At 32.1% G+C, this 22,044-nt stretch overlaps 1 protein-coding gene across 7 annotated transcripts in view; it reads left to right on the top strand.

Annotated features, from left to right (window-relative positions):
- The window catches only part of KIF20B (kinesin family member 20B), a 63,776-nt gene that overhangs the window by 20,530 nt on the left and 21,202 nt on the right, over positions 1-22,044 (top strand). For 3 of the 7 annotated variants that reach the window (XM_088791963.1, XM_088791961.1, XM_088791960.1), the window contains exons 16-23: positions 91-319; positions 1,199-1,251; positions 2,608-2,727; positions 4,000-4,150; positions 7,489-8,728; positions 9,050-9,188; positions 14,204-14,323; positions 15,862-15,922. In XM_088791963.1, the coding sequence (XP_088648089.1) occupies positions 91-319; positions 1,199-1,251; positions 2,608-2,727; positions 4,000-4,150; positions 7,489-8,728; positions 9,050-9,188; positions 14,204-14,323; positions 15,862-15,922 (2,113 nt within the window). The remainder of the gene's footprint in view (positions 1-90; positions 320-1,198; positions 1,252-2,607; positions 2,728-3,999; positions 4,151-7,488; positions 8,729-9,049; positions 9,189-14,203; positions 14,324-15,861; positions 15,923-22,044) is intronic. The other 4 variants (XM_088791964.1, XM_088791962.1, XM_074339400.2 and 1 more) reach the window with 2 other exon arrangements.

The following is a 22,044-nucleotide window of genomic DNA, read 5'->3' as shown; positions in this document are numbered from 1 at the left end:
TGTTTTTAAAACTTTGTAAATCAGGTGGTACCACACTGTAAGAGTGAAAGCCACTGTTAACATTAGGCATGTGGTTTTTGCTATTTTTAGGAAGCACGTAATTATATAGGAATTGAAGATGTTATTGATTCTCTTCAAGATGATGTCACTGATATTAAGAAACAGACTGAAATTGCTCACTTATATATTGCATCTCTTGCTGACCCCCAGGAAGCTATTGCTTGTTTAGAAATAAAGTTTAATCAAGTTAAAGCTGAATTAGCTAAAACCAAGGAAGAATTAATCAAAATGCAGGAAGAGTTAGAAAAGAGAAAAAACGGTAAGTAGATGTACTTTACTCATATTTAGATGATAAAAATGCATAAAAAGAAAGCTGGTTAGTATAAGAGCTTTATGCAGCTTATTTGCCTTAATGACCAGAAAATTACTTGATTTGGGTAACATAGTTCATGTTTTACCATTTTTATGGCTTTACTGTAATTTACTACTAAAAATATTTTTTGCCTTCATTTATTTTTAGACTAATATTATAAAATGGACTTCTCAAAAAAGGGGAAAGAACTAAGTATTAACTTCATAAGCAAATTAAGAAATCTCATAGGAAATTGTAAAGCTGTAAATTTTGTTCTTCTATATTCTTTATGAACTCTCATGCTATAGTAGTAGATTCTGCTCTTGGCTTGCCAGTTTGGGATAGAGTGACTCCTGTGGAGTGATCGTAAGAGGTTTTTTAGATTGGTGCTTCATTCTAGATTTGAGAGCAGAGTGTGTGTATGGGTGTGTGTTTGTAAGGGGGGGGGAGTCACATCTAGGTTTTAAGAGACTTAGATGAAATACTCTGCCCTTTTATTTGTGAAGCAAGATGGGTAGAAAATAGCAGTAAGTGGTTCCTCTACATTATGACGTAGACAGGAAGATACTAGTTCCTTCACTTCCCTGAAGTTAGGCCAGAAATTTTTCACCATTTAGCACATGTCATTCATTTTTATTCTGAGTGTTGAAAGTGGCCTATTCAGAAACATTACCCTCTGATGGAAGAATTAGTAACTGAGTGCTGTGTGTTTCTAGTGTTGTCAAAAACCCTTTTTCGTGAATATAACACTAAAGTCTACCATAGCAGCTTACATTTTGTGATTATTCAGTGACATGTTGTTTTAGATGCTTAGATTTTTAAAAAAATATCTTTATTTCTTTTCAGAATCAGAAACTAACTTAAATTCATTGGTTGAAGAACTTGAGAAATCTAATGAGGTAATACTTAAAGCTTTATTTTTGTCTTGATAAGGAACTTAATTAATTGAAGGGGCATGAATTATGACAAGGTTCATTTATTTTAAAAATAATTAAAGTAAGTGATAAAAACAATTGAAAAATGTATATCTTCACCCTCATACCTCTTTTAAGCGACTGGAAAATTTCTTCAGTCCTTCCAGAAAATATTTACTTATATATATAGAACACACATACATACATTTAAAAAATTTTTACACAAAGTGGGATTGTGGTTCTGTGTCTTGCTTTTTTCCCCCATAAAAGATGTTTTGGAGTTAATTCTACATCAACACGTATAGATCTATGTCATTTCTTTTTTTTACTGGGTGCTCGGTGTTGATTAGATTATTTTAAACTGTTTGTTTTGTCTGAAATAACTGAGTGTTTTAAATTATGGAATGTGGAATGAGCAGTGTGTAGCATTGGAATACTGAAGATCTCTGGCCCCTGGTACCTTCAGATTAGATAATCATTCCAAATGGTTGTAGATAGATTTGGCATTGATAGATCTACATGTGAAATTACAGGTATACATGGAGGTGAAGTACATTTAGAGCTCTAATTTTACTATTTTTCCTGACCTTCTCTGGTATGGGTCTTCTTATTTTAACTTACATTTATCCTTCTAAAGAACTAAATATTTTAAGATATGATCAGATACAAATAATTCAAGATCTTTGTATCTACTATCCGGTATTTAAAGAAATAATCACAGCAATGTACTTAGCAGAAGACTTTGCAGCTACTGTCTAGACAGTTCCTAATCTTTTCCTTTATTTTTTCTAGTTATAAAAATGGTAGATGCTCGTTGTAAAAACTCAGTTATATTAAACTGTGCAAGACAGAAAATAAAATCTGTCATCTTTCTCCTAAATTACAAAAAAAAGAGAGGAAACCAATAAGTTGGTTGGTAGCACTTTTAGACTTTTACTTTATATTTATTTTTATAGAACACTTACTATGTACTTTTTAAGTGTTTTACATATATTAATTCATTTAAGTCTCAACAAATTTATGATGTAGATAGTATTATTTTTTTATTTTTACAGAGACATTAAATTACTTTCTCAAGTTCCCACAACTAGAAGGTAGAGAAGCTAGGATTCAAACCAAGACAGTCTGATTCCAGATTCTTCTTACCCAACATGCTATATCGCTTCTGTTTCCTTTGTTTATATAAGTACATACTATTTTTTAAATAAAAATAAGTTCATGCTATGCATAGTGTATTGTCCCTGGTATTTTTGCTTAGTCTAAAATTTTGAAGGAATTCTAAAACTGCATCAAATTTTCATTTTAGTTATATTTACTAAACATTGCTACTTCTTTTCAAAGAAAATAATTATGCAGAATCAAAGAATTCAAGAATTGAAAGATATAATTTATCAAAAAGAGGATACTATTAACAACTTTCAGAACCTGAAGTTTCATTTGGAAGACACATTTAAAAGCAGTGTAAGAACTTAACTTTATTTGTCTGCATTATAAATTACATTAAAAAGTGTGTTTTGCTTCAAAATAATTTAAAATAGCTTAAATAACTAAGATTGATTTTCTAAGAATGTTGAATTGTTTATTCTGATGTTTAATTCAGTTTACTGTTGTGCAAAGGAGATAATTTGAACCTGTCATGGAGTTGAAAATTCTCATGCTCTGTCAGAGGTGTGATCTGTTTATCCCAGGATTTTGTTATTTATCATTGACAACAAGGTACTAATAGTGAGAACAAGATACTAATAGTGAGCTTTTTTCTCCCATAAATAACCCATTACTATGATTTAAAAAATCCATTTCTATCTCCTAAGAATAAAATGTTTTCTGATTTTATAATGTAAAATGGCATTTTGTTTTTTCATACACTTCCCCCCCCCCCCCCCCAAATGGACTGCTACCGGTATATAGGAATTTAAGTAATCTCTACATTAAAAAAAAAACAAAAAAAACCCTGCCTTTACCATACCGTTGATTACTTTATAGACGTGCACTTAACTGCTGAGTTTCGCCCTTCCTCTTTCCAGATAAGACTGGATTATACCTCTTTCCTCCTAGCCTTTTAGGAAGGCATAGTATTCACCTTACAAAATAAAAATCTAAATGATTTTTATCACTTAGATAAACTAGGAACTCAATTTTAAAGCTGTATGTAGACTATATGTTTGAATATGATAGGCTACAGGCTAAGGTGAGAACCTTTACTGGGAGTTCTTAAAGTGTAAGAAAATGCTACTTATCTTTGAGAGGCTTTGATTACAAAATAAAACAATTGTTGAGTCTAGAGTGGGACCTCAAAATTTTACATAAAAGTATCTATAAGAAACAGTTTTGTCACAATGTTTTTGTATTTTGCTTTTCAAAGCACATTACGAATATGACTTCAGGGTAAGTGTTTTAGGGTTCTATAGTTATCCCCAAATAAGTCTAACCCACCTTATCACCTTAGGAAATCTAAAGATGAACTTGTTTTTTGGTATCAGGGTAAAACTGTGTTTAACTGATTTTAAGACAAGTATTTTTGTCTTCCTCGGTGAGTGTACACATTAGTTAATATTACTCATTTGCCAGAGCCATCAGTTATTTTAGAGTAAGACTTAAGAAATAACTTAGAAAATGTTTTAACAAATTTGAAAATAAAATTTTTATGGTACACTATTGAAACATAATTTGTATAGTTTTTATGTTTATTATAACTTTCTACACATAAACTAATCTGAATTTATTTTACTTTAGGACAAGGCTGGTACATCTTTAATAATAAAAAATGACTTGTGTTGTAATGAAACCGTTGAAATGCCTAAGGACAACAAAACTAAAACTTACTCAGGAAGAAAAAGATTAAATGAAAATGAACTTGAACAAGATGAACCACCAACAAAGAAAGGTACTACTTCATTTGCCAACAAGAGGCCTTTAAGAAAGCTAATTCCTAAACCAGTAAACAGAAAGGTTGCAAATGGAAAAAAGTATACTTGTCTAAGGAAAACAACCTGAGGAAATCTAAATGTCACTAATATTTACGCTAACGTTATGAACTGTCTAGAGGATGGGTGTATTTAAAGCTGTCTTTATTATATTTTTAGATATTTTGCTTTTATCACTTTTGCATGCCTACAATTCTTTTACTTCTATGGTTATAATAGTTAAAACATATCATTTCCATTTTGATAGTTATAGTACTTTTTTTGCCAAAATCTCTCCACATTGTTTTCTTTCTTTGCATTCTTTATTCATTTGGAGAACAGGACGTTTGACAGGAAGACGGAGCTAAATGTTACTAAAGACAAATGTTCTTGTATTATTTACTATAGAATTACTAAAAAAGTGGGTGAATACTTACTCTGCTATATCTCCCTATTTATGTGCAAGAACATATCAACTTTTACATTCTCTCTAAGCTATTCATTCTTTTGGAAAACTTTTGTAGTATGATACAGGGAGTTACAGCTCTCTAAGAGAAAGTGCATTAGCTTTAGAAAACTGACTAGCTGCTTCACCTTGAGAAAAATGGGTAAGTTAAATCTTCTTTGGTCATTAGTAAAATACTACCTGCCTCCCGAGGTTGTCTAGGATGAAAACAATTGGGCAATACATCAACATAATAAACACCTCATAGAACCTTAGTAAAATGAATATTTTCAGAAGGATGTACCTTAAAGGATAATATTGCATTAGATACATGGTTTATAGGATATACAGTACTTGTGTGAGCTAATAGATCAACACTAATATGCATACACCTTCTTATCCATTGAAGGAAGGCTGCTTTGTGATTGGGAATAACCTTGCTATGATTTCCATAGCACCATTCTTCTCTTTCGTTCACCTTGGTCAATGCCATAGACTAGTTGAGAATGTAGGATCAATAAATAGATACCTAGGAAGTGGAAGTGGCCAGAAGCAAGTATCCTGGTTCTTAGAATATATATAGTCAAATTTGACCTTTCCGCCCCACCCCCTCATATATAACTGATACCATGCAGTAGTTGTCTTTCTCTGTTTTGCTTATTTCACATAGCATAATGTCCTCCAGGTTTATCTATGTTGTTGCAAATGGCAGGAGTTTTAAAAATCTGAATAATATTCCACTGTGTGTGTGAGTGATGCACATATAACACCACATTTTTTTTTCTTTCATTTATTGGACACTTAGGTTCTTTTCATGTCTTGGCTATTGTAAATAATGCTTCCGTGAACATGTGGGTGCAGATATCTCTTTGAGATAGGGATTTCATTTCCTTTGGATATATACCCAGAAGTGGGATTGTTGGATCATATGGTAGTTCTATGTTTAATTTTTTGAGCAACTTCTATACTGTTTTCATAGTAGCTATACTAGTTTACATTCCCACCAACAATGCAAAAGTGTTCTCTTTTCTTCACATCTATGCCAGCATTTATCATCTCTTGTCTTTTTGATAATAGCCATTCTAATGGGTGTGAGCTGATACCTTATTGTGGTTTTGATATACATTTCCCTGATGATTAGTGACATTGAACATCTTTTCATGTATCTGTTTGTATGTCTTTGGAAAAATGTATGCTCAGGTCCTTTGTCCAGTTTTTAATTGGGTCATGTGTCTTTTTGCTGTGTTGTATGAGTTCTTTGTATATTTTGGGTGTTAACCTGTTATTGGATATATGGTTTACAAGTATTTTCTGCCATTCTGTAGGTTGCCTTTTCATTTCGTTGATGGTATCCTTTGCTGTGCAGAGCTTTTTAGCTTGATGTAATCCCACTTGTTTGTTTTTGCTTGTATTGCCTTTGCCTTTGGTGTCAAATCTAATAAATTGCCAAGACCAATGTCAAGGACGTTGCCACCTATGTTTTCTTCTAGGAACTTTAAGATTGTTTTTTCTATTTCTACAAAAAATACCATTGGAATTTTGATAGGGATTGCAATGAATCGCAGATTGCTTTGGGTAGTATAGATATTTTAACAATATTAATTCTTCCAATCCATGAACATGGAATATCCATTTATTTGTGTCCTTTTCAATTTCTTTCACCAGTGTTTTATTGTTTTCAATGTACAGATCTTTCACCTCCTTGGTTAAGTTTATTCCTGTTTTATTCTTTTTGATGGGATTGTTTTCTTAATTTCTCTTTCCAACAGTTTGTTAATATATAGAAATGCAGCAGGTTTTTATATATTGATTTGATATCTTGAAACTTTACTGAATTCTTTTTTTTTTTGTTTAACTGAATTCTTTTATGAGTTTTACCATTTTTTTTTTTTGTGGGGTCTTTGGGATTTTCTGTATATAAGTTCATGTTGTCGGCAAATGGACAATTTTCTTTCTTTTCAATTTGGATGACTTGTTTTTCTTACCTAACTGTTCTGGCTCGGACTTCCAGTACTTTGTTGAGTAGAAGTGTTGAGAGTGGGCATTCTTGCCTTGTTCCTGATCTTAGAGGAAAAGCTTTCATCTTTTCTCTGTTTAGTATGCTGTTAACTGTGTTCTTGTCCTTTATTCTGTTGAGTTACATTTCCTCTTTCTCTGCACAGTTTTTTGAGAGGTTTTATCACGAAGGATGTTGAATTTTGTTAAATGCTTTTTCTGTGTCTATTGAGGTGATGATGTGATTTTTATCCTTCAGTTTGTTAATGTGCCATATCACATTTTGTATCACATTTATTGACTTGAATATGTTGAAGCATGTTTACATTCCTGGTATAAATCCCACTTCATCTTGGTGTAGTGTCTTTTAATGTACTGTTCAATTTGGTTTGCTGATACCTGTTGAGGATTTTTGCATTTAAGATACTCAGTTTTGAAATCAATAATTTAGATCTGTTGTGTAATTGTACTTTAAAACTGTTCTTTAGGATGTCAGATGTCTGCCTTGGGGTGTCTCATTATGTGATCTCTTTCCCTCTCCCATATTATAATGATAATGAAGATTTGTGGTAGAAAATTTAATGATACAGAAAGTTATTAAAAAAGTATAAATAACTGGTAAACCAGCTCAGAGGTAGCTACGGTCATTTTGGTGTACTTCCTTTGCTAACTCTGCACTAAAACTTACAGAACTGTAATTTTTACATAGATGGGCTTATACCGTGTATGTTTTGCAACTGTTATTTGTTTTTCACTCAGTAGCTTACTTATATTTTTCATTAAAAGTTTGCTTTCATATGTTTGAATAATGGCTTCTCTGGTAACTTTTTGGTTTTATTAAAATTTGCCAGATTAATAACAATTTTTCTCTTTTTAAAGGACCTACATATGTTAGTCCAACTATCACAGAAAACCAAAAGAAAAGTGAAGAAATGCAACAGAGCATTTCAGAAGATGAGGAAAACATTAGAGTTTTACCAGAAGATAAAGATAATGAAGAGCTGAGGACACGATTACTTATTGTTGAGAATGAACTTAGAAATGAGAAGGAAGAAAAAGTAGAATTAAATAAACAGATTGTTAGTTTGCAGCAGGAACTTGCTTTTTCTGAGAAAAAGAGCTTTTCTTTAAGTACAGAGGTCCAACAAATTCAGTCAAATTATGACAACGCAATGTCTGAATTACATGTGCAGAGAGGTATAAATCACAAACAGGAAGAAAAGATCATGAAATTGTCAAAGGAGATAGAAACCACTAGAAGAAACATCACAAATAATATTTCACAAATACAATTAATGCAAGCAAAAATAGATGAACTACGAACACTTGATTCGGTTTCTCAGATTTCAAACATAGATGTACTCAATCTCCAGGATCTGTCAAGTGGTTCTCAAGAGGATAATTTGTCAAATACACAGTTACACCTTTTGGATAATGATGATTTGGTAAGTAAGCAGGTTAAAGAATATCAAGAACTCAGTAGGGAAAGTTCTTTCCACCGTAGTGTTGAAGCCCTTTGGGAAGAATGTAAGGAAATTGTAAAGGCCTCCTCCAAAAAAAGTCATCATATCCAGGAACTCGAACAACAAATTGAAAACTTGCAAGCAGAAGTAAAAGGCTATGAGGATGAAAACAAGAGATTAAAAACAGAGGCAAGAAAGAATAAAAATCATGATGACCTATTAAAAGGAAAAGAAAGTCTTATTCAGCAGCTGACAAAAGAACTGCAAGAAAAAAACGTTCATCTTGATGTTCAAGTACAGCATGTAGTTGAAGGAAAGCGAGCACTCTCAGAGCTTACACAAGCTGTTACTGGCTATAAAGTGAGAATAACGGAACTTGAAGCACTCTTAGAAACTCAGAAAGATGAATGTAGTCGTTCAGCCAAGTTAGAACAAGAAATTTTGGAAAAGGAATCTGTCATCTTAGAGCAGGAAAAAAATCTGAAGGAATTGCAAACAAATCTTCAGGATTGTATCAAAAACATCAAAGATTTAAATGAAAGGGAAGTCAAGTTGAAAGAAGAAATCACACAATTAACAAATAATTTACAAGATGCAAAACATTCTCTTCAATTAAAGGAAGAAGAAAAAGAAACGAACTGGCGACAAACAGAAAAGTAAGCTAATGTTAAAATATTTAAAATATGCAAAGCATCCATTTTACTGATTTTCTTATGTGACTTTTAAATAATTTAGGTGGGCATAACTTAACCTGGTCAAGTATAGCATGTATGATGAGTGAACTTTGTTTATATAAATCTTTGGAACCAAAAGTTCTATGCAAAGATCTTATAAAATCTGAAATCTTCTCTGAAGTACTCACTCATGGTATGGACATTCCACATTTGTGAAAAGATGTGATTTTGTAGATTGCTCCTAGCTCACATGTATTAGTGGTTAGTAGTAGTTTGTGTAAAAAAGTGGTTTGTGTTTTTTAGGTTGAAAGAGGAGCTTTCTGCAAGCTCTGCTCTTACTCAGAATCTGAAAGCAGATCTTCAGAGGAAGGAAGAAGATAATGCTGAGCTGAAAGAAAAACTGGCCGATGCCAAAAAACAGATTGAACAAGTACAGAAGGAGGTAGGCTATTTGAAAAATTGTGTGTCCAATTTAAAATGATACAGATGGTTTTCCCTATATATCAAGTTTAGACACTAATTTTAGGATTGAACAAAACATTTATCAACTCCATAATTTTTCTTAAAATGATGAGAGCAGTTATTTCACAAAAGAAAATTTAGTTTAATTAAACTGAAGAATGTCCAACATTAAAAAATATGTGCCTAGCTGGGTGGTGAACACACAATGCAATATATAGATGATGTATTATAGAAATGTACTCTTGAAACCTGTATAATTTTATTAACTGATGTCACTCTGATAAATTTAATTAAAAAAAAAAAAGAATAGTAAAAATAAATATGTGCCTCATGTAGGATTATAATCTTTTGGGTTTATTTTAAGAGCTGCTAAAATTCAAGTTGCCCCAAAATGTAAAAAGCACACTTATGTTTGCAGATAGTATATAGGAGAGTATGCAGTGCAGGTGTAACAAGTTTTTATTATATGTTAATTTAAAAATAGGAACTACAATCACGTGATTCCAAATTCAAAATATACAAAAGTAAAATACAGTGAGGAAAAATAACTCCCTTCCACACCTTTCAGCCTCAAGTTTCTCTCCAAGGTATTAAATGTTGCCAATTACTTTTCTCCTACATTCTATCCTTTCTTTCTCTTCTTATAAAAATGAAAGCAGCCTATATGTGCTGTTGTACACCTTGTTTTTATCACCTTATAGTATCTTTTGACTGTCATTTCATGTCAGGATGTAAAAAGTCTCCAAAGAAACTTTTTGTGACTACAAAATGTATTTATTGATTAATTGGTCCACTATTGTTGAACAATTCAGATAGTTTCTACTCTTCTGCTGATTCAAATTATGCAGCAATGTCATTCTGAACATTTGCAAGTCTTTCTGTGGTATAATTCCTAAAAGTGGAATTTATGGGTCACTGGTTTGGACATTTGTAATTTTTATATTTATTATGCTTTTTATAGAATATGCCAATTTACACACCAGAAGTAATGTATGAGAGAGAATGAGAGTATGTTTTTCTCTATACTCTTATCCACAAAGTAGTATTTTATCATACTTTTTTGATACTTGCTAATTTGACAGGTAAATAGTGTATCTCACTCTAATTTTAATTTTAATTTCTCTAATTATGAGTGAGCATCTTTTTGTTTAAAAGCCGTTTGTACATATATTTTTTCTGTGAACTCTATATCCTTTGCCTTCTTAATTTGAGTTGTTGCTTCTATTATTGCTTATTACATATTCAGGAAATAATAGCATTTTAAGGATATGAATTGCGTATACCCGCACCTCCTTGCCATTTTTCTTGATTTTGATTATGGTTACTTTTTGTCTAGGAGCAAATTTTGATTTTTATAAATTTAAATTTATTAATTTTCACTTATGACTGATTTTTTTGTGTTGTACTTAGATTTCTTTTTTAAAAGCGGAAACAGTTTTAAAGAATTGTTATTTCTTTACTTTGAGGTAGTTACAAAAGAATACTTAAATATGTATGGTCTAAAGAAATTGATAAAACAAATGCTTGTGGGTCCCATTACTATTCTGTTTCCTACCCCTAAAGAAGTTAACTATACTGAATGTTTTATGTTCTATTTCTTAACTATTAAAAATATAATTCTATATTTTTAAAATCTCTAAACAGTATATTGTATTTTTCTGAGACTTATTTTTCACAATATTCCTTAGATTCATTTATGTATAGTTGTAATTAATCACTTTCACTGCTGTATGATACTCTATTGTATGACTTAACTACAATTTATCCATTATCCTGTTGAACATTTAGATTGTTTCCTTCCCTTTGCCCTTAGGAACAGTGTTTCTGTCTTATACATTACAGTGGTACACTTTTGCAAGGTATATAAATATACCCCTTTATATTCCAAGGGGTAGAATTGCTGTGTTAAAAGATGTGAAGGGGTATCTCATTGTGGTTTGAAATTGCATTCCTGTGATTATAAATGAAGTGCAGCATCAATTATGTTTTTACTGGCTATTTGTCTATTCTAGTTTTCACTGTGTGAAATCCACGTGTTCCTATTTTTTTTAAACGTGCTGTCCTTTTATTTTTTCTATCAGTGTGTAGGATTTCTTTATTCTTGATTCTAATTCTTTGTCAGTTAAATATGGTGCAAATATCTTCTAGTTCGCCTGTTGTCATTCAATGGTTGAAGTTCTTTATTTTAATAGCATTATTTTTTTTTACCATTCTTTTGAAAATCAGACCACCTCATTCTGCAAATATACTCAAAACAAAAGCCAGCATCAGACAGCATCAGTTCCACTTATTTCTCTGATTCTTTTTTCACCTTAGGTTTTTGTTAGCTCAGTATATCTTGCTTTTTTTGCTAGCTCCTCAGTGTATTTAAAAAGATTTGAACAGTTTTTTTTAAATTTATCATTTTATGCTGTTTTCAACAGAGGATTAGTTTCTTCTAAACTGCTAGGAATTAAAGTTCTGGAACAATTTTTCATTGAACATTAAGAGAACTCCCACAATAATATAATATTAATATAAATTAAAAGTGAATGAAAACATAATTGATACGGACTTTCTGATTAAATAAATACTCATTTTCATGACTATTGGGCCTTTAGTAGGTAAGAAGAGGACCTAGTAACTTCTGCATTACTGTAAGCAGAGGTTCTTTTTTTCCCCCCCTCCTAGCCTTTTAAGCACTTTGAATCCTGGAAGTTTTGGCCTAAGTTCTAGTGCTTTATTTATAATGACGTGTAGAGATATTTAGTGGTTAAGTTCCCAGATTCATCGTCAATATATTTAGCAGGCTTCTGATTTAAGTACAGTAATTAAATACTAAGTTTTTATGATAACATGGGGAAATGCTTGTGTTATAATGTTAAGTAATAGAAACTGCACTTATTTTTATCTACATAGTAGGATTAAAACTGAACAATTTGTATAATATAGACTGCAAGAAACTATATCAAAATTATAATTATGTGTTTTGATTATCTTAGGTAATGGCATTATAGGTAATTTTTTTTAAAGCTCTGTTCTTTGCATGTATTAATTTCTTATAATGAATATGTATGCATTCATACTAAGGGAAATGTAATAAAGTTTTTAGGCAGTGCAAGAAAAAGGCAAACGACACCATCACGAGTAATACACAAACTCTTGTGTTTTTAAAAATTGTACACAGAAAGTTTCCAGGCCATGTGACCAATATTTCGAAGGTAGATTAGATTAGAAATGTAAGGCAGTGAAGGTGACCTAAACTGTAACTGGGCAGTAGGAGAATTTTTAGTCAAATGAGCAAATTCAAAGCTGTGTGGCGTAATTTGGAAAAGCACTTATTTGTCACTCTGACCACTTCGATTTTTTGCTTCCTAAGCAGGTAACCTCCTGGCTTAAGATAGTATTTCTGAGCACGTGATTATCAGGAAGCGTTATCAAGCATGGTGTAATGACTTGTGTTTACATGGAACTCGTTACTCAGATCTTAAAAAACAGCTGCTTTTTCCAATTAAAACTTTTTATTGTAATATATTATTAGTAAATATTTTTTAAGAAATGAAGATACGCGTGAAATCCCTCTCCCCAGTCTTATTTCTCTCTTCTTTTTACATATGACAATCCATGTGTTCTTCTGGATCTTTTTGTATGTATTTGACATAATATATAAATAATTATTATATGTACTGGTATGTTTTCACTTTTGTAAATGGGATCATCAACTATATATAAATATTGCTTTTCAATTTATTCTGTTTTTAAGATTTTTTTTTCTTACCACTATTTATAGAGGTGTCTCTTTTTTAAGTAATGTTTTACTGTATAGATGCCTGTGTAATGGTACTCTAATGATGGGTATTAAGAATGTTTCCTATTGTCCAAAATAAACAAGGTGTAGTGCCAATACTGCTGCTAATGGTAATTATTAATTCTTATTCTACGTCTGCATATATCATTTCATTTAATTCTCAAATATTAGGGATAGACACTGTTTTGAACTTCCATTGTATAGATAAGGAAAACTCATTGTCCAAGTTCACTTAGCTAGTAAGCGGTAAAGCCAGGATGGAAGCGGAGGAAGTCCTATGTGTATCTTGAGGCAACGCAGTCTCTATTTATTATTGGCTGACAGTTTATATCTATTAAATCAATGAGAATTGTGTTTATTACTGGACGTCCCATATTTTTAAACAAAATAATCAGATAAAAGCAAATATTGATATATGATTATAAAAAATTATGTATTTATTGTAGTATATTTGGAACATATACAAATCCTAAATAGGAATGTGAAAAATCCCTCGAAGTCAAACCACAAAAAAGCCATTATTATGGCATCTCTGTGCTTTTTATGATGGGGGGGAGCTTTTTAAAATTAATTACCTTCAATATTTGAGATTGCTAGGATTGGCATGATGGAAATTGGCTTAAAGATGTACATAGATTACCTTTGTTTCCTCTCTTTGACTTTTTGCTTGAAGGTTTTCATGCTAGTTCATAGTGTTTTTGATTTCTTTAACAGTTTTATAGAATTAGGAACCAGTAACACCAAAAATCAGTTGAACTTCTCTTGCATGGGTACCTTTTGATCACATAATTGTTCCATTTTCATCCTGTACGTGCCATTATGAGTTTTTAATGTATTTCTTGTTTCGTGTATTACTGGATCACACTACTCAATAAACCTTGGAGATGTGAGCCAGTATTTTTCCCCTAGAATGTCTCTGTTGATTTTTCCATGATGATTTTGCTGTTGCATTGCAAGGTGCTATGTTGATTCTTTTTTGAGAGCATTTACAGTTTTATAGTCTTAAAATACATATAAAGAAAATGGTTTCTTTGTATGTATTCTGATAATTTGAAGCTGTATCATGTAGTATGTTAGAATATGTAATTTTTCTAATGGGATTTTAAGGACATGAATTTTTGAACCAGTAGCCATGAATTTTAAACAACAAAATGCAAACAGTATTTTTTAAAAAATACTTAATTTGTTTTATAAACATTACTTTGTAGGTGTCTGTAATGCGTGATGAGGAGAAATTACTGAGGATTAAATTTAATGAACTGGAGAAAAAGAAAAACCAGTGTTCTCAGGAAATAGATATGAAACAGCGAACTATTCAGCAACTCAAGGTAACAGTTTTGTTTTTAAAGTTAAGGCCATAGTGATTTGCTTTTAGTAAAGAGAGCGTGGAAAGGAAAAAACAATAACTTTACATGGAGAAACCTGGCAGACACTACCTTAACCAAGTGTTCAAGGATAGCGTCACCAGTGGTAAGTCATATTGGTAACATGTATTTCCTGATTGATGTGACAGGAAGGGCACATCTTTTCTGCGGTGTTCCTCCCCCAAATCCATTACCTTCGTCTGATCGTGAGAAAACATCATACAAACCCAAACTGAGGATGTCCTACAAAACACACGATTCACAAAGTGTCAAGGTCATTAAAGAAAAGTTACTGAGGAACTATCACAGATTGGAGAGTAAGGAGATGTGATGACTAAATGCAGTGTTGTGTATTCCGTATGGGATCCTAGAACTGAAAAAGGACATCAGTGGAGAAACTAGTGAAATCCAGTTAAAGTCTGTAGTGTTAATAGTTTTAATAATACAGATGCGAATTTTTTTTCCATACAAAAATGATTGTTTGCATGTTCTAAATAGCAGTTTCGAGACTCAACTGCTTATTTTTCTGTCCAATGTTTTGGTTTTTAAATAAATATACCATGGTAACATTAGGGGAAGCTAACTGGAGGTTAGTTATATAGGAAATCTGCTATCTTTACAACTCTTTTATAAATCTAAAATTATTTCAAAACAAAAAGTAAAAAGAAAATAAAGCTCAGGTCTTGTAAAAAATATTTTTTGAAAGGACACTTAAGCAAAATCCCTTTACAAATGGTTATATTTTACTTGACACCAATTAATTGGATGCAACAATAAAAAAAAGTTGTTTTCTTTGCATGTTGCTTTTCAGTGAAGCAAACTAATGAATATTCAGGTGTAAATTTGTCATTTAAATTTTTAACTGAATATAATCCTAATAAAGCAGTCTGTACTTTCATAATAGGACTCAGCGATTTCCAGGTTCTGTAATGATTCTAAGATTTACAAAATGAGGAGATAGTGCTGAAGTTATAATAGATAAGGACAGGTTGGATTGCCTGACAGGTAAAACTAGAATTGGAGAGTTTCCAGTACCCATAATTTAATCTTGCCTCTTAGGGCTCTGATTACTTTTCAAACCTTCCATTACTTTATACCTAGAGGGGTGGAGGGCCGTAATTTTCTGCATTTTGAATGTACTGATAGGGAACTTTATAAATGATTTGTCTTGTTCCTCTTCTGTTAAATACATAGAAACCTACATTTCCCTGTTTTTGCTTTTTGTGGTATGTAAGAGAACACAGTAGCTTAAAATGTTAAGGAAAACAACTGGGCAGTAACTTTGAGGTAGGTTAAAGGTATAGTTATTATTATTATTATTTTCTTACTACGCTTTCACCCTGCCCTTGTCTCCAAGGTGAAAGAAACTTGGAAGCTTGAGACTAGTAGTCAGCCTGTGGGAGACGGATTTCAAACCTAATATCGAACCCTGTTTTCAAGTCCCACTATTAAATATTGTGTTTGTTACATTTGCACTTAATTCATGTTCTTTCATTTTATAGGAGCAGTTAAGTAATCAGAAAGTGGAAGAAGCTATACAGCAATATGAGAAAGTATGCAAAGGTCAGGAACAAACCTCTACTTCTAGTACTAAAATGACTGGCAAAATATTTAGCTATAATACAATTGGTTTAGCATTTTCCTTTGAAAATTCTAAGGTAACATACGCTGTAACTTTGTCAAAAGAGAAAAGCATTAATTCTGATGAGTAATTTATCAATGTAAAGTTTATTCTTGGAAAAATAAAACATTAAGAAATATTCAGTTAAAGGTAGGTAATGACCAGTATTTTGTGAAAAATAGAGACAGCCAAAGTTGCATAGGTCACAATAAATGGAATAGATTTTTAGAGAAAATCATGTAAAGAATATACCTCAAGTAAAATATCTTTAAAATTTAAAAATGAGTTTTATAAAGTTTTAAAGAACGATTTAATACTTTAGGTTCAAGTTGTATGTGCTGAATTATGCTTTCTAAACTTAAATTGTATTTATTTGTTATTTGAAATGTTATAAAAATAACTTTGTAGATGGTATATACATATTTATGTTCATAAAACTATGCTGATTCCGCTCTTTCCTGTCACTTACCCCTTAACAAAAAATTGCATTTTCATTTCTTGAAACTTTCCCGGGCTTCTACATTTCTGTTTAAATACTGAATGCCATTCACTTAGCTATCTTAGTAAATTTTTTTTCAAAAAAATTGAGATATAATAATATGTAGTATATAATTTACCCTTTAGAAGTATACATTTTGGTGGATTTTAGTATATTCACAAGGTTGTACAATCATTCCTACTGTCTAATTCCAGAACATTTTCATTACCCCAAAAAGAAGCTCTATACCCATTACTCAGTCTCTGTCAACCACCAGTCTACTTTCTGTCTCTATGGATTTGCCTATTGTAGACATTTCATGCAAGTGAATTCATACAATATATGCCCTTTTTTTTTTCTAACTTCTTTGACTTGGCATGTTTTTAAATGTCATCCATATTGTAGCATGTGTCAGCACTTCATTGTTTTTCATGACCAATTAATATTTTGCTGTATGGATAGACCACGTTTTATATATCACTTGATGGATATTTGGATTGTCCAATTTTTTACTTTAATGAATATTTGTGTACAGGTTTTTTGGTGAATATATGTTTTCAATGCTCTTGGCATTATCTGTCTAGTAATGGAACTACTACTGGGTCATATGGTAACTCGATTGTGTTTCACTTTTTGAGGAACTGTCCAATTTTTCTACAGTGGCTATTCCTACCAGCATTTGATGAGGGCTCCACTTTCTCCACATTGTTACCAACACTTGTTATTTTTTCAGTTTTAAAGTTATAGCTATCTTTATTAGTTTCCTAGGACTGGTGTAACAAAGTACCACAAACTGGCTAGAAATTTATTCTCTCACAGTCCAGAGAGACGGAAATCCAAAATAAAGATATTGATATCCTCCTTTTGAAGGTTCTAGGGAAGAATTTTTACTCGTCTTTTCTAGCTTCTAGTGGTTGACAGCAGTCCTTTGTATTCCTTGGTTTGTATCAGCATAACTCCTGTCTGCCTCTTTTGTAACATGGCCATCTTTCCTCTGGCTGTGTCTGTATCGGTATCTTTTCCTTATGTGTGTCTGTCTAAATGTCTCTCTTCTTATAAGGACACCAGTCATGTTGGACTTAGGCCCCACCCTCATCCAGTAGGACTTTATGCTTAACTTGATTACATCTGCAGAAACCCTCTTTCCAAATAAGGTCGTATTCATAGTGTGTGGACAGGAATTTTTGGGGAACTCTATTTAACCTAACATTCTGGTGAGTACAAAGTAGTATGTAATTGTGGTATTGATTTGGATTTCCCTAATGACTAATGATATAGAGAGTCTAGTCTTCAGCTCTTGGCCATTTGTATATCTTTGGAGAAATGTCTGTTAAGTCCTTTGCCCATTTGAAAACAGGGTTATTTGTCTTTTTATTATGGAGTTATAAAGGTTCTTTATATATTGTGGATACTAGACCCTTATCAGATAAATGATTTGTACATGTTTTCTCCTATTCTTTGATAGTGTCCTTTGATGTGTTAAAATTTTTAATTTTGATGCAGTCCAATTTACCTATTTTGTTTTGATTGCTTGTGCTTTAGGTGTCATGTTTAAGAAACTGTTGCCTATTCTGAAGACCTGTAGAGTTTATTCTAAGAGTCTTATAGTTTCAGCTCTTATATTTAGGTCTTTGATCCATTTTGAGTTAATCCATTTGAGTATAACTTTGTATATTGTGGGAGGTAGGTGTCTACCTTAATTCTTTAAAGCATATGGCAAACCAGTTGTCCCAGCACCATTTATTGAAAAGACTATTCGTTCCTCCGTTGCATTATCTTTGTACCTTTGTAGAAAATCAGTTGACCATGAATGCAAGGGTTTATTTCTGAACTCTCATTTTGTTTCATTGATCTGTATGTCTGTCCTTATGCTGGTGACACACTGTATTGTTACTGTGGCTTTATATAAGTTTGAAATGCGATGTGGGAATTCTCCCACTTTTGTTTTTCTTTTGCCAGATTGTTTTGACTATTTTGGGTTCCTTGCATTTCAACATGAATTTTTGGATCAACTTGTCAGTTTCTGCAAATGAGCCAGCTGGAATTTTGATGGGGATTGTGTTAATCTGAGGACCTATTTGGGGAAATTGCCAACCTAACAATATTAATCATGAACGTGGGAGATCGTTTCATTTAGCTAGACCTTGCATAATTCTTTTCAGTGTATAAGTTTTGCACATCTTTTGTTAATTTATTTCAAAGTATATTATTTTTGTAATGCTTTTGAAAATGGAATTACTTCTTTAATACCATTTTTGGATTGTTCATCACTGATATATAAAAATAGAATTGGTTTGATTATATTGATCTTGTATCCTGCAACTTTGCTGAACTAGTTTATGAGCTCTAATAAGGTTTTCTTTTTGTGTGTATGTGGATTCCTTGGGATCGTCTACAAATAGAGATAGTTTTACTTCTCCTTTTCCATTCTGTTTGCCTTTTATTTCTCATTCTTGCCTAATTTCCTGGTGAAACCTCCAAACGATGTTGAATAGAATTGGTGAAAGGGGACCTCCTTGTCTTGTTTCTGATATTAGGGGAAATTGTCATTCTCTCACCGTTATGTATAATATTAGGTATGGGGTTTTGTAGATGCCTTTTATCAGGTTGAAGAAATTAATTCCCTTCTGTTCTTAGTTTGTTGAGTATTTTTATCATGAAAGGGTGTTGAATTTTGTCAGATGCTTTCTTCTGCATCTGTTGAGATGATCATGTGGTTTTATTCTTTATTCTATTAATACTGTGTGTTGCAGTGATTGATTTTCATATGTTCAACCAAATTTGCATTCCTGGGATGAATTTCACTTGGTCATGGTGTATAATGCTGGTTATATGTTGCTGGATTCAGTTTTCTAGTATTTTGTTGAGGTTTTGCATCTATATTCATGAGGGATATTGGTCTATAGTTTTCTTATGCTGAGTAGTTTTGTAGTCTTACTAAATTCTGAAACTGAATGTCTCTTTCTGCCCAAACTGTCTTAACTTTCTTATCTTTATTTCTATTACTGTTTCCAATGTGTGGACCAGGGGTCAGGGGTTAGCAAATGGCAGCCCTTTGACTAAATCCAGCTCACTGCCTAATTTTGTAAATAAAGTTTTATTGCAACTTACTCTCTTTTGTATTGTCTGTGGCTGCTGTCACATTATAGTGGCAGAGGTAAATAGTTGTGACAGACCGTAAAATAGTTACTATCTGACCCTTCACAGAAAATGTTTGCCCACCCCTGGTTTCTACTTTAAGTGATATCACTTCCCCTCACCCTCAGATCTAGTAAATTCTGTTACTTTTTCTTAGTGACTCTTCATATTTATCCTATCTCTTTGCCAGGCCTTATGTCAAACTCACTCTCTTGTATAGCCAAACAGCTAGATTAAATTTTTCTAAAACTCTGTGTGTCATTTTCCTATTAAAAGTTTTCAATCATTTCCTATTGCCCACAAAATAAACATTCACCCTCGAACTTGACATTCCATCCATCCTGCCTTTCTATAATCTGGTATTGTATAACTTTTCTGTTCTATCCAGCATAATTTATTTTATTTCCTTATCTTGCCCTGCTCCATTTTGCCCCTATTTCTATAATAAAGAATCCAAATAAAAGACACCATTTCCTTTGGAAATGTAGGATTTCAAGACAAAGACCCAAGAAGAAATCACTAACTAAAACAGTGAGTTTCTGTAGATTTGGGAAATTTCAAGAAACCATACCATATAACCATACGTAGATCTATCTTTTTTCTTTCCTTTTTACCTCTTTTTTTTTTTTAAGGCTACATAGTATTCCATTTTACTAATATTAATATGTCATTTAATATGACCTCTTTTTTTTAGTGTGAGAAAAAAATCTCTTAAAGCCTTAAGTACTGTGAAAAAATTGATTAGGCTAGAGATAAAATTGATTATAATATGCACAGAAGAAAACACTATTGCAAGGAATAGAGTCCTTCCTTTGACCAAAGACATGGTGTTGCTCATAAATGAAATATAATTTCAAAGTTCAATAAAGGAAATATTACCTGCTAATTTTGGTTGCTTGTAAAGTTGGGGTGATTCCAACTTTCTAAATTTTCGCAAATTTTAATTAAAAAAATAAACATTTCCAAAGAAGTCAGAAGGTCAATATAAAGAACACCTGAATGCTGTTTATTAGTCATTTTTCAATATTTTGCTTTATTTACATCTCTCTCTCTCATATATACATGCATATATTAAATTGAGCAACTTGAAACGTATTTACATGCATCAATGATACTTTATGCATAAATAGTTTATTATGAAATTTGTAAGGTAAAGACATTGTCTTACATAATCACAATATCATCATATCTAAGAAAATAACATGTTATAATCTATTCTGGTAATATGACTTCTTTTTGTGAAAAAATTTTAAGACATTATTTTTTTTGTTATAGACATTATCATGAATATTTTTGTACCAAAGTCTTTGTGTACGCATATAAATATAGTTATAGAGAAAATTTCTAGCAATTGTTGGCGCAAATGATGTATATTTGAAATTTTGATGAATATTTCTATTCTGATCCCCAAAGTGGTACCAGTTTATATTTAGAGTAATAGTATATGAAGTGCCCATTTCCCCACTTTTGCCAATATTAGTTGCTACCAACTTTAAACTTATTGCCAGTGTAATAAGTGAAACATGGTATCACATGGTTTTAAACTTTTGTACTTGTTTTGTACATATCTGGTGTACTGGTATTCTGAAATAAATTTGAACCATCATTATGCTAGTATTTCTAGTCGGGGGTTTTCTGTGACATTTATGTGTCCTTTTTGTCCCTAGCTTGTATCATGTTTCTTCTTTCCTCTTCCTACCTTTTCTCAAGTGTTATGCTTAAGGCTTTTTTCCTTGGATCCTCCCCAGGACATTATTAACTCCCAGTAATCCTCTGCCCTGAATGTTAAGCGCTTGGTTGCTTGTTCATTTGACAGTCATTTATTTAGCTGTGATTAGAGATCTAACTTAATAGTTGTCTTTATGATGCTTTATTTTCTGGTTTGTTTGTTGCATATTTCTGGATTCTTTCCTGAAATAAAATGTAAATCATTGGAGGCAGTGACTGATAAAGTAATTCTCTTTTTTCTTTTACTGCTGTTGCCTTTCAAATAATAACTGGATAGCCATTGGTGAGGTTATTGGTGTCCTGAGACTTTCCTAATTGATAACTAGATACTTAAACTCTTTAGTAGAAGAGGAAAGGGATTCTTTGAGTAAATTTATAATTAATTAATTGTAATATAAATGTTTGCAAATCATGCTTTTTTTTTTTTTTTAATGTTTTATTGGGGAACAGTGTTTTTCCAGGACCCATCAGCCCCACGTCAAGTCGTTCTTTTCAAGCTAGTTGGTGGGGGGCACAGCTCAGCTCCAAGTCAAGTTGTCGTTTTCAATGTAGTTGTGGAGTCTTTGTTTTCAATGTAGTTGTGGAGGGCGCAGCTCACTGGTCCATATAGGAATTGAACCAGCGATCTTAGTGTTATGAGCACTGCGCTTTAACCACTGAGTGACCGGCTGCCCCCAGAAGAGAGTATATTAGGTTGGTGCAAAAGTAATTGCAGTTTGC

Source organism: Rhinolophus sinicus, chromosome 15 (genome assembly GCF_057876585.1).
Source record: "Rhinolophus sinicus isolate RSI-liver-muscle chromosome 15, RSI-T2T, whole genome shotgun sequence".
Lineage (NCBI taxonomy): Eukaryota > Metazoa > Chordata > Mammalia > Chiroptera > Rhinolophidae > Rhinolophus > Rhinolophus sinicus.
Note: the sequence above shows the minus strand (reverse complement) of the source record. Positions and strands in the feature narration are given on the sequence as shown.